At 45.8% G+C, this 14,639-nt stretch overlaps 7 protein-coding genes across 7 annotated transcripts; 4 read left to right on the plus strand and 3 right to left on the minus strand.

Moving 5' to 3' along the window:
* Positions 1–66: 66 nt before the first annotated feature.
* Positions 67–3,579, plus strand: SMC2 (condensin subunit SMC2; the record flags this gene model as incomplete). The annotated part of the gene is made up of 1 exon (XM_002553645.1): positions 67–3,579. One exon carries the CDS (start codon positions 67–69, stop codon positions 3,577–3,579), a length of 3,513 nt encoding a protein of 1,170 aa, XP_002553691.1.
* Positions 3,580–3,684: 105 nt separating this feature from the next.
* On the minus strand, positions 3,685–6,795 carry MET10 (sulfite reductase subunit alpha; the record flags this gene model as incomplete). The annotated part of the gene is made up of 1 exon (XM_002553646.1): positions 3,685–6,795. The coding sequence occupies one exon, from the start codon at positions 6,793–6,795 to the stop codon at positions 3,685–3,687; it is 3,111 nt and encodes a 1,036-aa protein (XP_002553692.1).
* Positions 6,796–7,018: 223 nt separating this feature from the next.
* Positions 7,019–9,730, minus strand: VID28 (glucose-induced degradation complex subunit VID28; the record flags this gene model as incomplete). Its single annotated transcript, XM_002553647.1, has 1 exon — positions 7,019–9,730. One exon carries the CDS (start codon positions 9,728–9,730, stop codon positions 7,019–7,021), a length of 2,712 nt encoding a protein of 903 aa, XP_002553693.1.
* A 398-nt stretch (positions 9,731–10,128) lies between these two features.
* On the plus strand, positions 10,129–10,665 carry SNL1 (Snl1p; the record flags this gene model as incomplete). The annotated part of the gene is made up of 1 exon (XM_002553648.1): positions 10,129–10,665. The coding sequence occupies one exon, from the start codon at positions 10,129–10,131 to the stop codon at positions 10,663–10,665; it is 537 nt and encodes a 178-aa protein (XP_002553694.1).
* A 409-nt stretch (positions 10,666–11,074) lies between these two features.
* Positions 11,075–11,782, plus strand: RIB5 (riboflavin synthase; the record flags this gene model as incomplete). Its single annotated transcript, XM_002553649.1, has 1 exon — positions 11,075–11,782. One exon carries the CDS (start codon positions 11,075–11,077, stop codon positions 11,780–11,782), a length of 708 nt encoding a protein of 235 aa, XP_002553695.1.
* A 52-nt stretch (positions 11,783–11,834) lies between these two features.
* SQT1 (Sqt1p) lies at positions 11,835–13,154 on the minus strand (the record flags this gene model as incomplete). Its single annotated transcript, XM_002553650.1, has 1 exon — positions 11,835–13,154. The coding sequence occupies one exon, from the start codon at positions 13,152–13,154 to the stop codon at positions 11,835–11,837; it is 1,320 nt and encodes a 439-aa protein (XP_002553696.1).
* A 547-nt stretch (positions 13,155–13,701) lies between these two features.
* STS1 (Sts1p) lies at positions 13,702–14,601 on the plus strand (the record flags this gene model as incomplete). The annotated part of the gene is made up of 1 exon (XM_002553651.1): positions 13,702–14,601. The coding sequence occupies one exon, from the start codon at positions 13,702–13,704 to the stop codon at positions 14,599–14,601; it is 900 nt and encodes a 299-aa protein (XP_002553697.1).
* Between the last annotated feature and the right edge of the window lie 38 nt (positions 14,602–14,639).

A 14,639-nucleotide genomic window follows, 5' to 3' on the forward strand; every position in this document is an offset into this window, starting at 1 on the left:
CCTTGCCACCACATACTCGAGCTTCGCAAAAACTGGGCGGTATTTTTCTTCTTCTACTTGTTTGAAATGAAGGTCGAAGAGCTCATCATAGATGGATTCAAGTCCTATGCCACACGAACGGTGATCTCCGACTGGGACCCTCAGTTTAATGCTATAACCGGCCTCAACGGATCTGGAAAGTCCAACATACTGGATGCCATATGCTTCGTACTCGGTATCTCATCTATGGCAACAGTCAGGGCATCAAATCTCCAGGACCTCATCTACAAGAGGGGCCAAGCGGGCGTAACCAAAGCGAGTGTGACGATCGTATTTACCAACGACGACAAAGCTAACTCTCCTATTGGGTTCGAGAGCTACCCCAAGATTTCTGTTACAAGGCAAATAGTTCTGGGAGGCACAAGTAAATACCTTATTAATGGTCATCGAGCTCAGCAACAAACTGTACTTCATCTTTTCCAATCGGTTCAACTCAACATCAACAATCCAAACTTTCTGATCATGCAAGGAAAAATCACAAAGGTTCTGAATATGAAGCCTTCAGAAATACTGTCTCTAATCGAAGAAGCTGCTGGTACTAAGATGTTTGAGGATCGCAGGGAAAAGGCAGAGCGAACCATGAATAAAAAGGAAACAAAACTGCAGGAGATTAGGACTTTACTCATTGAAGAAATAGAACCCAAGTTGAACAAACTTAGGAATGAGAAGAGAGCATTCTTAGAATTCCAGGAGACGCAGTCCGACTTCGAAAAAACGTCCAGAATCGTAAATGCCTTCACCTACAGCACATTAGCCCAAAGTCGCAAGAATTTTGAAGAAACTTTCAAGAGCAACGAAAGTCGCATTGAACAGCTCGAGGAAGCTATTCAAAAGACGCGGCAAGGGATGACTAATCTCGAAGAGGATCTTGATGTAGCGCGAACTCAAAAAAGGAACGAAATGGGGAAAAACGGCAAGTTAGGTCAACTTGAAGCACTTGAGAACCAACTTAATAACGACTTGTCGAGACTGAAAGCCTCGCTGACCATTACAACGGACAATTTGAATGAAGAAAATGTTAGACGCGAAAGCCTCGAAAGAAGTATCTGCGACTATGAATCATCTCTAGAAAAGAATACCACACACTCAAAAAATACGGAGGATGAATACTTATCACTTAATAACCTGGTCAGCAATCTGGAGAAGCAACTTCAAACCAAAGAAGAGCTATTATCCACACTGACAACAGGCATTTCCTCCACCGGTGCTACTACGAGCGGTTACAATTTACAGTTAAGTTCTGCGAAGGCAAGATTCAATGATGCGCAAGTTCAAGTTCAAAGGTTTGGCATGAAGATAGATCTTTTGAGGAAGGAGCTTTCTGCTAACGAGCCTAAGCTGGCAAAGGCCAAATCTATATGTGAAGAAGCAAAGAAAGAGATTGAAGCGCACCGAATGCAATGCTCGAAACTGAACGCGCATTTAGAGAAACTCGGCTTTAACCCAGATCTCTTTAAGCAACTAAAGGAGGAGGAATCAACTCTTAGACAAAGTATTTACAAGTTATCAAGTGAAATGGAAAGCTTGAAAAGAAGAGTCGCCAATATCGAGTTCACATACTCAAAGCCCTCTGAAAATTTCAATCCCTCGTCTGTAAAAGGTGTCGCTGCTCAACTGTTTTCGCTGGACGAGAAAAATTATTCAAGCGCCACTGCACTGCAAGTCTGTGCTGGAGGCAGACTTTTCAATGTGGTAGTAGATAACGAAGGTACTGCATCACAACTGTTAGAACGTGGAAGATTGCGCAAAAGAGTAACAATCATCCCGCTGAATAAGATATCTGCACGAAGCTTACACCAAAATGCAGTCAAAGCCGCCAAGGAGCTTGCTCCAGGAAATGTTGAGCTTGCTTTGAACCTGATTGGCTATGAAGAGGAGGTTTCAAAAGCGATGGAATTTATTTTTGGCACAAGCTTGATATGTCAAGATGCGGAAACTGCAAAGAAGGTGACATTCCATCCTCGAGTGCGAGCTAGGAGTATAACGTTACAGGGCGACATTTACGACCCAGAGGGCACTCTTTCTGGTGGGAGCAGGAATAACAGCAGTTCCTTCCTTATCGACATTCAGAAATTCAACTCCATATCTAAGAAAGTTATCGACTTGGAGAATAAACTTGCAGACGTGATCGGAAGGATCAAACAATACTCTGAAATATCGGTAAAAACAAAAAGTGTGCAAAACGAACTCAATTTGGCTACACATAAGCTGCATCTTGCTAACCGAAGCCTTGAAAATAACCCGTCGGCTCAGCTGCTAGCAAGGAACAAGGAAATACAGGAAGAAATTGAAAACTGTACTGAATCGATGAAGAATGGTCGCGAAGATGTGAGACGGCTTGAAGGCGAAGTCTCGAGGATCGAAAAAGACATCGAAGAGTTTAGTAAGGATAAGGGCTCGAAATTAGATGAGCTGAAAAACGAAGTGACAAGTATAAGCAAACAAATCGAACAAAAGAAAATCGTACTTGAGAAAAAGGAGGATGTAAATCAAACTCTACAGCTAAAAATGGATCAACTAAAGTCTGATATCTCATCAGCTCGTGATGGGATCAAGGAGTCACTCGAAGTTTCTAAAGAACTTGACGAGAAAAGGGTCCAAGTTGAAGGGAACCTCGAATTGACCTCAGGACAGTTAAGTGAAACAAAAGCCGAGGTACTTGAAGAGAAAAAAAGATTGTACGAAATTGATGAGGAAATGAGAGTACTTGCAGATCTACTGAGAACAAAAGGTGAAGGTCTTAAAAATGACGAAGTTGAATTGAAAAAACTTTCAAACGAAGTCAGCAAACTCGCAAACAGTACCCACTCAGTTGAAGAACGCATCCAGCTCTTACTCCGGGAGGAACAGTGGTTAGCCGATGAAGGATTGGTGTCAAGTATCGTAGTTCAAAACCAAGGGATAAACTTGGCGGAATACCGCCAACGCGCCGAGCAACTAGGTGAAAAGTTCAACAACATGAAAAGAAAAGTTAACCCTAATATCATGAGTATGATCGAGAGTGTCGAGAAAAAGGAGTCTGCCTTGAAAACAATGATAACTACTATTGAGAAAGACAAAACAAAAATTCAAGACACTATAGCCAAACTGAATGAATACAAGCGCGAGACCCTGATCAAAACCTGGGAAAAAGTGACTGTGGACTTTGGGCAGGTATTTAGTGAACTTCTCCCGAATTCGTTTGCGAAGCTAGTGCCGTTAGAAGGCAAGGATGTTACGGAGGGTCTTGAGGTCAAAATACAGCTTGGAAACATATGGAAGGAAAGTTTAGTTGAACTATCAGGTGGCCAAAGGTCTCTTATTGCACTCTCTTTAATTTTGGCTTTATTACAATTTAAGCCAGCGCCAATGTACATTCTCGACGAGGTTGATGCTGCTCTTGATCTGAGCCACACTCAGAACATTGGCCACTTGATTAAAACGAGATTCAAAGGCTCACAGTTTATTGTTGTCTCTCTAAAGGAAGGTATGTTTACTAACGCAAACCGCGTCTTCAAAACAAGATTTCAGGATGGGACATCAGTTGTCAGCGCTATGTAGAAAGTACGAAATACTAAGTATACAATGGGCGACAGAAAGAGTAGAAAGATTATCACATAACCATATCTCGATGTCATGAGAAAATGATTCAACTTTTCTAAAAGATCAGTAAACTTCTAGGATATAACGCGAAGTCTCCTTCAGTTCTTCAATAGCCTCATCCAAGTTAACTTTTTCGCCTCTTTCGTCTGCGTCCGCCTTAATGATATCTTGTAAAGCTTTTGTAATGTCAGGAACAGGCCATGTGGGGCCGCACAAGTAAAAAGAGCCTTTCTCGTCAATAAGTGCTGTTTGCAATTCTTTTAGCGCTTCACGGATTCTATCTTGGATGTAAATCTTGTGAGGTTGGTCTCTAGAGAACGCTGCACCAATATGTGTAACAATGCCTGCATCTTTGTAAGCTTCCCATAGTTCACCGTAGAGGTACTCTTCTCTTTTGTGTCTCGAACCGAGGAATAGGAAAACCTTTCCAATATCATGACCCTGCTGCTTTTGCCAAAACTTCTCCTCGACAATAGCTTTGAAAGGAGCTAAACCAGTACCGAGACCACTCATAATCACGGGTTGTTGAGGAGATGGGGGTAGCTTCATGACAGAAGGCTTAACACTAACAACGAGCTCTGCGCCAACTGGTAGTTCGGCTAAGTACTTTGAAGATTGCCCAAAACGCTTGCGGCCCTTGTTATCAATCCAGTCAACGACGACAATCAAAAGATGGACTTCGTTAGGATGGACTCTTTGAGATGAAGCGATCGAATATTCTCTTCTCTTGAGTGGGGAAATTATTCTTACCAGGTCTGTGATACCAGGTCTCGCAGAGGGGAATAGCTTAAAGATATCTGCGTAAGTGTAATACTCGACGTCTTGGTACTTTTTCAAGAGCACCGCGCCTTCTGGTGAAACAAGCTCCTCAAGCTTCCTCTTCTCGTCTTCGTTGGACGCGAAATCTATCAAGGATTGATAGAAAGCTTTTGGTGGTTTACCAAACAGATCAAGGTTTTCTGTAAAAGCCTTCAGAACTGTCTTACTCTCCAAAACATCGTGATCTTCCTTGCTAGGCACTTGAATGATATCATTCTCACTCAACCCGTAGCTTTCCAAAAACTCCCTAACAAGCGGCTGGTTGTTTCTCGCATGAACACCGAGAGCCTCCCCAATACCGTATGTCAGACCAGTTCCAGTGATATCAAATTCAATGTGGAAGATGTATCTATCATAGTCATCGGGAGTTACACGTCTATTCTCCTTCACCTTGACGATGAAGTTTTTCATTGGTAGATCAGGCCTTAAAGAACTTTCAGTAGCAAAAGCTTCCTTGAAGCTCAGTTGTTGAGCGACGCTTGCCTTGCTCGAGAGCTCGACCTCACTGTGCTCTTCAGACTTTCTTGGATTAGGCTTGAAACATGTTTCAGTTAAAAGTGAGGGCAGCGGTCCCTCTTCATCCTTTTCTGGAGAGACTTCAGGGATCGATTTACTCAATTTCTCCGCAGGCACCTCGTGTAGACCCACTTCAAAAGCGGTCGTGATCGTCTCTGACAGCACGGCAGCCAGAAGTTCAATATCTGAGCCCGCAGAACTCCAAATACGACGAACACTTTCTGCCACAGATAGCTTGTACGCATATTTCCAAAAGGCAGCTTGGGTTACAAAAGACGCAGTTCTCCCCTTTGTTTCTTCTTTGTCTCCAATAGTCTCAGTATCTAGGAATGCCAGCAAAAGGTTCTTATCAACCGCCTGTCTCAAGAAGCTGATAGGAATTTTAAGTTCTTCTGCAAGAACCTTACTATCAGAAAGGTCTTTGTCTTTAATGGACTTCTCAGTGATAATAAGAACTACACCATTGTTGTCAACTGTTTTTGCTACGTCAAACGCGTTGAGAATGGACAAATTCTCCACGACAGCGACATTAGCGGAATCGATGTTAGAAAAAACGTGAGAACCGCTTTGTTTTCCTGATGAAAACTGGGCTTGGAAGACTCCACCATTGGCGTTGTTATCAAATTTTGTTCTAAAGGAAACCTCGCGGTTATCAACCAAAGATAAAGCATGAACTAGCCTGGAAGCAACATCAAGGTTGACACTCGAGTCCGATGCCCAATAAATAAAATTCTCAGCTTGGTGAGACACGTAAGAACTGAACTCCGGCGCAAATGTAGAGACCACTTGCTTTACCGCATCAGCTGACCAGACAAATGATGGAAGGTATAAGTATTCAGAAACCTTGACCGTCTTGGCCTTTTGAAAGAATAGCGCAGCCGAGATCTGGGACTTCAGAGTCGTTGGGGACTGGCCGTCCAAAGACTGGCCAATGACGACAAGGTTTTTCGCCGATTTTGGTATCTGGGCCACAAACTTCTCAGTGTCAAAAGGCAAAGGAATTCTGATGGCAATGTGTCCGACGTTGTTGGTGTTTCCTCTGAGACTTGTGCTAAAGAGTTCTGATTCAACACAGCCGAACGTCACGAAAACTGTCTCGGCATTCTCGTCACCATGATAATCAAAGTTGTGCAGCTTCGCCGAGGACACCTCATTGAACTTGTCCAAAATCTGGTCAAAAGTAGACCCAACAACCAAAGAGCTCGAAAGCTCGCCAATAATGTCCTGGCTCTCTTGCTCATCAATATTTAAGACAGTCTTGGCGTAATTGGCACCATCGAATAGATTGACAGCGCCAATAGGCTTCCCAAATTTAGCAAGTGCAATGGCCAGTAGCGCTGTATGCTTAACCTCTTTCACCGAAGTTGGTGACACAACAGGCAGTCCCATGGACGCGGCAATTTTGACAGGGGTCACAAAATCACTAGCAACCTGTCCAGATTCCTCGTTGTACTCTAAGGCGCCCACGTTGAATAGAAACCGATTCTTCGTCTCAGCTTCACGCGTGAATGCGTTCGCAAAGTAGCTCAAGCCGTATCCCGGAGTTATAATACCATATAGAGAGCTGTGCCCGCTCCCTCTAGCAAAACCGAGGGGTGCAAGGCCGGCTCCGGATCTCAACTGAAGCTCCTCGAACTGCAACGTAGTGTAACCTTTCGACGACCACTTTTTCAAAGCGCCATCCAGAAGGTCTGGCTCTGAGAATGTTTTGTAACTGAAAACGCTCTCCAGGTTTCCGGCCAAAACCGAAGAAATGGCGGTAACCGGCGTGGTGTAGGCGTTACTTTCCTTCCAGTTTGAAGGTATCCCGAAGGGATTTGTTGAGAACTCGAGACCCATGTTCCGAGTAGATGTACCTGTTTTCTGCTTCGAAACTTCAACTAGTGGTTTTGATGGACTTTAAACTACTCACTCGAATATATACGAATCCACGTTTGAGACCATCACACTTGGTTTCTAAGTCTGGTCTTTTCGAGGCCGGCTCTCACTTCGATAATAAAGCCACAAGATCACGGAGTCACATGAAATTATCAAAACACAGTCATGTGATTTTTCGAAAGATTCATTCCTGAACGCCTTTACGAAGTAGCTCCATATGGAATAATAACAATTTAGCCTGTTCACGGACTCGCAGCTGAGTGTCAAGGGTCTTTAGCTTAACAATATCATAAAACCCCATTTTAACCAACTTGGAGCATCTTTCGGCAGCCGATATTTTGAGCTTGCTAGCACCACGAACTTGTTTGTCTCTTTCGAACCTGTCAATTAATCCCGTATTGTCCGCGAAAGGAGAACTTCCTCCGCCTTCTTCATCCTGATTTTCTTCATCGTCTTCCTTGAATGAATCACTCATATCTTCATCGTAGGGGTCGTCGCTTTCTTGAGACTGCGTCTTGTTTTGTTGCATATCTTCGCTTCCACCAGATCTGGTGGGGTTGGTTTCGTCTAAGTCCATGACTGAGTGCGGCTCTGTCGCATGCATGTGGAAGTTCGAGGTAGTAGAGGCCCATATTAGATTGGTAAGTATCCAGAGAGAGGCAATTTGAATGTCAGTTTTGGAATGCGCTGTGTGGTCGCTTTCCGCGTTTTCAGCGAGGATAGACTTTATCAATCGCAGTAACTCATCCTGCTCAATAACAAGCTGTCTTTTGTTCTCGTTAGTCGCAGTGATGTTCACAATGACATATAGAACGCCCTCGAGAGTTTTCCGCTGATTCAAATCATTTGAATCAAGCATCTTGAGCTTGTGGGCAAGGAATTCGAATAAGTATGTGGACTCAATGCGGCCACCGCTTTTGCTGCTGTCAAGCGACGAGTCAGAATCGCTGAAACTTTCAAGTAACATGTTCACCACTCTCCTGGAATTGCAAGTCAGGTTCCTCAGGAGCTGAAAGCATTGCTCTTGGACCAGCCAGTTTCGGTTATTCACAAACTGCAAAATAACCTCCATAGGAATAATCGATAAAAGCTCTAGCTTTTCATCATTGTGCGAGTTATACATGAGGTGTCTCAAAACCCACAGAGCGTTTGTCTGCACTCCAGCAGTAGATATTTGTGAAGCAGCGCAGTATGGCATCTCGGCGCTTCCACCGATTTTGTCATTGAAAAAAGGGTCCTTAAGAATGCTCCCCACAATGTCCATGACTCCATTCTCGATGACAAAGGACTGCAAGTTCGAAAATTCGACGACAAAGTTGGACAAAACTCCTAGCGCGGCACTCATAATTTGGATTTCTGCCTTTATGAGCTGTTCACCATCAAAATTGTAACTTTTAGTTAGCGAAAAAATGACCTTCACTAGCTCTAGCAGTAGGCTGGCAAGTTTATTGCGCTTCAAAAATGTCCTCAGCGCAGTAACGCTTCTGGAGAAAGACTTAAGAAGCAGGATCCATGATAACGTTAGGCCACTGTCATAAATGGGTGGAACAGTCACGTCTTTGAGTTCATCTAGATGCTGGTCCTTATGACTAAGAAAGCGTTTGAGTAAATTCAGATGTGACTGAAGACCTGATTCTGCATGGTAAAGTATTGCTTTGTCCACGAGAAGAAGCTTCCGCGTCTTCTCATCAAAACTCGTGAGGGACGCGCACAGCTTTATTAGCTTGAATACAATATCGATTGTACTCCCGTTTTGCTGCTCAAGGCTTAAAAACCCTGCTAACAAGCGGACAATACCGTTTGTTGTTTTTGTATCAAATAAAAAGTTAGAGACTGGGTTGTTAAGTGGCGTCGTTTCATTGTAGTGGTCAACAAGGCGTATGAGAGTATCAAAAGGGTCGAACCACCAGGGTATATTGTCATAATTAAAGCACTCTACGAGGTGAGGCAGCCACAACTCTAAAGGCTCGCGTTTAAGTTCCAGCTCCTGTCGACAAATGTAAGGGTACGCAAAGAATCTAAGAGCGCAGCACTTCAGAACGAGGTCATCGCTTTTCAGAAAGCTTGATGTCAAAAGGACGAAGGGGCCGCATTCCCAAAGATTATTTGTTTCAAGGAAGGCTGCTGAAGACGACTCAAGCATCCGTAGATAGACGTTGAGTGAGAAAGCAAAACTTGGACGGTCTAGAGGGTCATAGATGTCAACCTGGTTCGGGCACGTTTGCAGCGGCATGGTGAGCTTGCTGCCGATACCCGGATTTCTGAGCGGATCATAATCTTGCAAGTTTGAAGCATGGCTGTGATCGGCTTTTTTTTCGAAGAGGTACCGAAAGCTTAGCTGGTCTGCGTACTTGCGTGTAAAGTCTAGTAATAACTGCTGTGTAGCGGGCTTCACCTCCGGCTCCAGTCCACCATCGTTCTTAGAGAGGCACGCAAGTAGCTCCACTATAATTGCCATGCGATGCTTTGATGAGAGAAAGCGCCGGCGCTTATACTTAACAACATCCAGAAAGCAAGTTTGTAAGTCCGCTACCATAGAAGCGGGCTCGTAGTCCCCAGCGCAGATGTTCGCCAGTTGCAATTTTCTTAGAAGGATGATGTCGGGGTCTGCAGATGAAATCTGCAATTTTTGGGTGATGTTCGTGACAACTTCATAGTATCGAGGCCCCATCTCAGCCTTAATCTCATTACTAAAGTTCAGAAAGCTCAGCAGGACATCCAAGGCTTCAACTGCTAGATTACCACCACACGAAGCGACGTCCACTACCTTCTCGATAACGTCTTGTCCCGAAACCATCAAATTCCATTTCGCGAAGGTATCCCCTAATAGGGTGTACTTGAGAGCGTTCAACTGGTCCGAAACCTGGGTTGACGCCTCAGAGGTAGAAGTTGGCATTGTGAACACAGTAGGGTCCCTTAAGCACACTCGAAGCGCCACTGGGTGTCCTTAATCAACGCAAGAGTTTGATTACTTCACTTAGGAGTCAGTTCATTCGTAATTATCACCGGACATCAGCTTGATAGTGTTCAGAATCACATACAACGGCTCATCACCAAGCCATAGCGTTCAATAACAGGCGCTTGAGCGCGACTTTGGTTCTTCTAGAGCCGTAGGTATTGTTGAATGTGTGTTGTTCCGTCGCGAGTTTACACCCATGTTGGGCCCTTCTGGCGGCTTTTTCTGTCAGCTTTCAGCGATTTTCACCTAGAGAGTCCGTTTTTTAGTTTGGTGATGTTCTTGAAATCCACGTATGTTGTTGATACACGAGGATCGAAACAAACCATCAAAGGAAGATGGATATGGTTCGGAGCTGGCTGCAGTCACCAACCGTGAAGCCTACTAAGGACTATGTGACGTCTTCACTTGAACCCTGGGTCAGGAAGCTTAGAAATGACAATATGGCAATGATCTACACTGCAACGGCAGTAGGAGCTCTGCTATTGGTGCTAGTGTTCAAGCCCTCAAAGAGCAGCAAGCCCAAGAAGTCGCATAAATCTAAAGGCAAGAAGGCTAAAAATCCGGAGCGCAGTGTGCAGCGCAAGCCGTTGACCTTGGAGGAGCAGATCGAAGGCGTGCATCAGAAATTTGTCAACGAATATAAAGAAGGACTAGATCGCCTTGCCAAAAATTACGACGCCAAGTCTGAGAAGGACCAGTATCAACTCAACTACTACAACGAGATGCTACTGAAGTTGGTCATTGAGTTGGACGGCGTTGATCTCGTAGAGGTGGAGCCCGAGCTCAAGGCCAAGCTCAAAAGCAGACGCAAGCAAGTGATTCACGAAATACAGAGCAATTTGAAAAAACTAGATCAGCTCAAGCGCCAGTGACGGCCGAGTTTTTAAGGCGATACGCTTATAGATTGTACATAAGATTGTGTTGGTCCAACTTTGAGATTCAAAAGGAATAGAGCTGGCTTCCTGGCCGGATTACGTCAACGCGGGTCCTCTGGAGCGCATGATGCGTCTCTAACCTATAGCGTCAGTTGTAACTGGAAGATTGTATCCTGAAAAGTGGTAGTTCTACGGCCGCCAGTCCGAAAATGACCAGGCGCCTGAGGAGGTACGAGCATCGCGGGCTCCTGACCCGAGCACGAGGCCTGCTAGTTCAGCACCCAGTATCAAAACCTTCTGTTCCTATTTTTTTTGTACGGAGCGGGATTCTTAACAATTATCTAGTATTTATCATCTTGGGTTGAGCTTCTCATTAACTGGACCCTGAGAAATAACACCAAGAAGCATGTTTACAGGTATCGTTGAACTAATCGGCACTGTTGCCGAGTACAAAGAGTATGATACAACCCATAGTGGCGGCGGAGGTGTGTCTGTCACTGTAAAAGATGCTTCCCCCATTCTAGGAGACTGCCACATAGGGGACTCGATCGCAGTGAATGGGATTTGCTTAACAGTCACAGAGTACTCATCCGACAGTTTCAAAGTTGGTATCTCGCCAGAAACCCTGCGGAGAACCAACGTTGCATCGTGGCAACCCGGCTCGAAAGTTAACTTGGAAAGAGCCGTTGGTCAGGACGTCAGGTTTGGTGGGCACTACGTCCAGGGACACATCGATGGGACTGCGAAAGTAGTTTCCCGCGTCGCAGAAGGCAACTCCATTGTCTTTGGTTTCAAACTTCACGAGAAGGAGTTTGAGAAGTACATAGTGGAAAAGGGATTTATTTGCATCGACGGAACCTCGCTGACTATCACAAAGGTGGAGCCCGATGGAACCTTCTACATCGCCATGATCAAACACACGCAAGAAAAGGTTGTTATGCCGCTGAAAACTGTTGGAGACGAGGTCAACATTGAAGTCGACTTAACTGGAAAAGTCATCGAAAAACAAGTTGTCTTGCAACTCCAGGAGCAGATCAGCAATGAGCACTCGCCCTTAGCAATCCTAGTGGACAAACTGGTCGAGGCCAAGGTTAAAAAGTTTTTAAGTAAGTAAGCGCCTTCGGCTTATACTAAGCATGTTCGACTGAGGTATGTATTTTGTCTATCTAAGGCAGTTGGTAAACCAGTGACACTCCTTCATCGCCAGCTGTTATCAGTTTCTTTCCGTTCTCAATCAGTACAAAGTCCAGGACGCCCATGTTGTGACCGACGCACACAAACTTCTCTGAGCCTGTCCTCGCGTCGTATTGGTACACTTTTCCGTTTATGCAAGAAGCTAATAGAGTGGTGGCTGCCGAGTCCTCGAACTGTAGCTTTGTTACGGAATCCGGCAACACAAACTTACGTCTTATTCTCCAGGTCAGCGCGTCGTACAGCAAAACCTCGCCTGACACTAGCCCAACTGCCATCAACGGCAGCTTCTCTGACCATGCGATGGATTCTATCGAAGCATCCAGTTCGTCCTGATCAGCTTGCAACTCAATCACAATGCTGAGCTGCAAAACCGCACCATTGCTGCAATTCAGGATCGCCATTGTACCGTTGTTGGCACCACACGCTACTACTGGGGTGTTTTTAGTCATGGACACAGGTGCCTTGGCGAGCGAAACCCAAGGCGCTTCGTAGCCCCTTATCTCCGAGCTTGTGACCTTAAAGATCTGCTGGTTTGTGTAACAGCTCCAACCTATGATTGTGCTGTCCAAGGAGCAAGTAACCAGCGACAAGTTTGCGTCGCCCTGCTCCACATTAATGAACTCGCCCATAGTGCAATCGGATTGGTGCACGAACTGACTCATAATCTGCTCGAGTTCGCCGCTCTGGGAGTCAACTTGGTAGCACCACACAGAACCATCTGTGGAACCGAATGCAAAAACGCCTGACACAGTGGGATGCACTTTAATCCACACAACTTCCTGCACTTCTTGCAGTTCTGCGCACTTCTTCCACTTTGCACCGCCGTTCGAGGCCTTGTGAACTAGAATCTGGCCGTTCATGTCTGCAGTGATCAAAAACTGGCCGTCCGGGGTAAAGCCGCCGCCGATCACGGATTCCGAATGCGCAATTGAACCCGCGAATTTGGGAGGCTGCGAGTGCGACGTCCACAGGTACGCTGTGTTGTCGCCACCACCGCTGCACACCAAGGGCAATGTGGGATGGGCAAAAATAGAGAAGACCGAGTCCGTGTGTTTGTCGAAGTACGCGATCGAGTTGTTGGACATGTCAATCTCTATCGTGTCTTCCTCATCCTCCGCATCCTCGCCGGCGCCGTCAATTTCTTCTAGGTCGTCCTCGTCCACTGGAAAGTCCCCATCGTTGTCGTTGTCGTCCAACACCACTTCTTGGTCCACTTCCTGGTTTGTGATGAACTCTTCCTCAGGGATCTGGTCCCCGGTTTGATGCTCCTGCTCACTGGGGTACTCTGACATCTCGTTGATCGGTCTTTAAACTAAGCTTGAGCCTGCTGAAGCCGTTTCCTGTATGATTAATTCAAGCTCATCTCAAATCATCGCCATCTCAAATTTTCACGTAGAAGGAAAAGAAAGCCTTTGTGACATTTTGGTATAAAGTGATCTATTCTGGAAGGAAGGATGGAAGCATAGTCAAAGAAGGGGGGTTCTGAGCTTTTGAGATAACATTTGCAGCGATTTTGAGGCGTTATTCTATACTATGCCCTAATGTTTTGGGTCTTTCGTCTTAACAACGCGCCGACCATATTGTAAGTTGCCTCAGAGTGGTGTTTTTCGACCCGTAGAAAGCCCTTGATATAATAAAAGACTCACATCATGCTCACGAAGCCATACAAATGTGTCTTGAGTTGGACTCTTGGCTCCGCCATGCTGTTGTTTCTTCATTGTTTTTGTGTTACCCGACCTTTCTAACAAGGGCAGTATCTCACAGTACTGAAAAATTTGTAACATATCAGTGCTCTAGAAGCTTAAAGTAACCTTCTAAAATCAAGTCCTAGACCCATCGATGAGCCAGTCCGTGGGTTTCAACTGGGGTTTCAAGCCTAGTACTGCAGAAAATACGAGCAGTGCGATTTCTACATGCAAAGTTACAAAACCAAGGGTTAAAAGGCGATTCGCCGGCGAGGAAGCAGCCTCTGGAGGCAGCCCGACTTACAACAACAGGCCCCGAGCCGTAGCGAAGCGCAGGACCGCCGTCTCAGGTATACAGGGCCAGCCGCTCCCGCTCTCTAGGGCTCTGGAGCTCATGGACCGCACGCAGCTGCAGTCGACGCTGCTGGAGCTTGTCAAGCTACACCCGGAGATCCAGAGCACGTTCATGGCCCTCCAACCTCCGTCACGCGGCCTTGACCAGTACGTGACGCTCTTACGCGGCAAGTTGGAACAAGTTTACGCGAACCTCCCCTACTCCCGACTGCGAGACCGTCTCCCAGACGACACAGGCGAGGGGCTCAACGACTACACCTTCGTGCGCGTCAAGTCGTTCCTTCTCGAGTTCCTCAACTGCCTCGTGGACTGCCTACTCGAGAGCATTCCTCCACAGGTGCAAAACCCGCTGCATTCTCTCAAACTGCTGGACACCGCCACAGGGCTTCTGAGCCAGCTCCCGCATTTCTCTACCGCCAGCAATAACTATTACAAGAACGTGTGCTACGAACAGGTCGCCGAGATCTGGTCTACCGTGATCCGGCAGGCCACCCAAGATATCTCCTTTTTGGGCGCCACGTCCACAGTTCTTGACTGGCTTCAAATTCTACAAAAGCATAACGAAAAATCTCAGGGAAAGCTCCAAAGGCCTCTCTCCCTCCTACAGACATTCCAAGAGTCGCTAGAGCCTGTTCAAGCCCCTGCCGGTATTTCCCAGGACCAACAACAGCCTTCTAACCTCTGGAACAACATCGTGTAATGTGAGTGCATCCTACTAAATAGTCATATAATACAACT

The sequence above is a fragment of the Lachancea thermotolerans genome (genome assembly GCF_000142805.1).
Source record: "Lachancea thermotolerans CBS 6340 chromosome E complete sequence".
Lineage (NCBI taxonomy): Eukaryota > Fungi > Ascomycota > Saccharomycetes > Saccharomycetales > Saccharomycetaceae > Lachancea > Lachancea thermotolerans.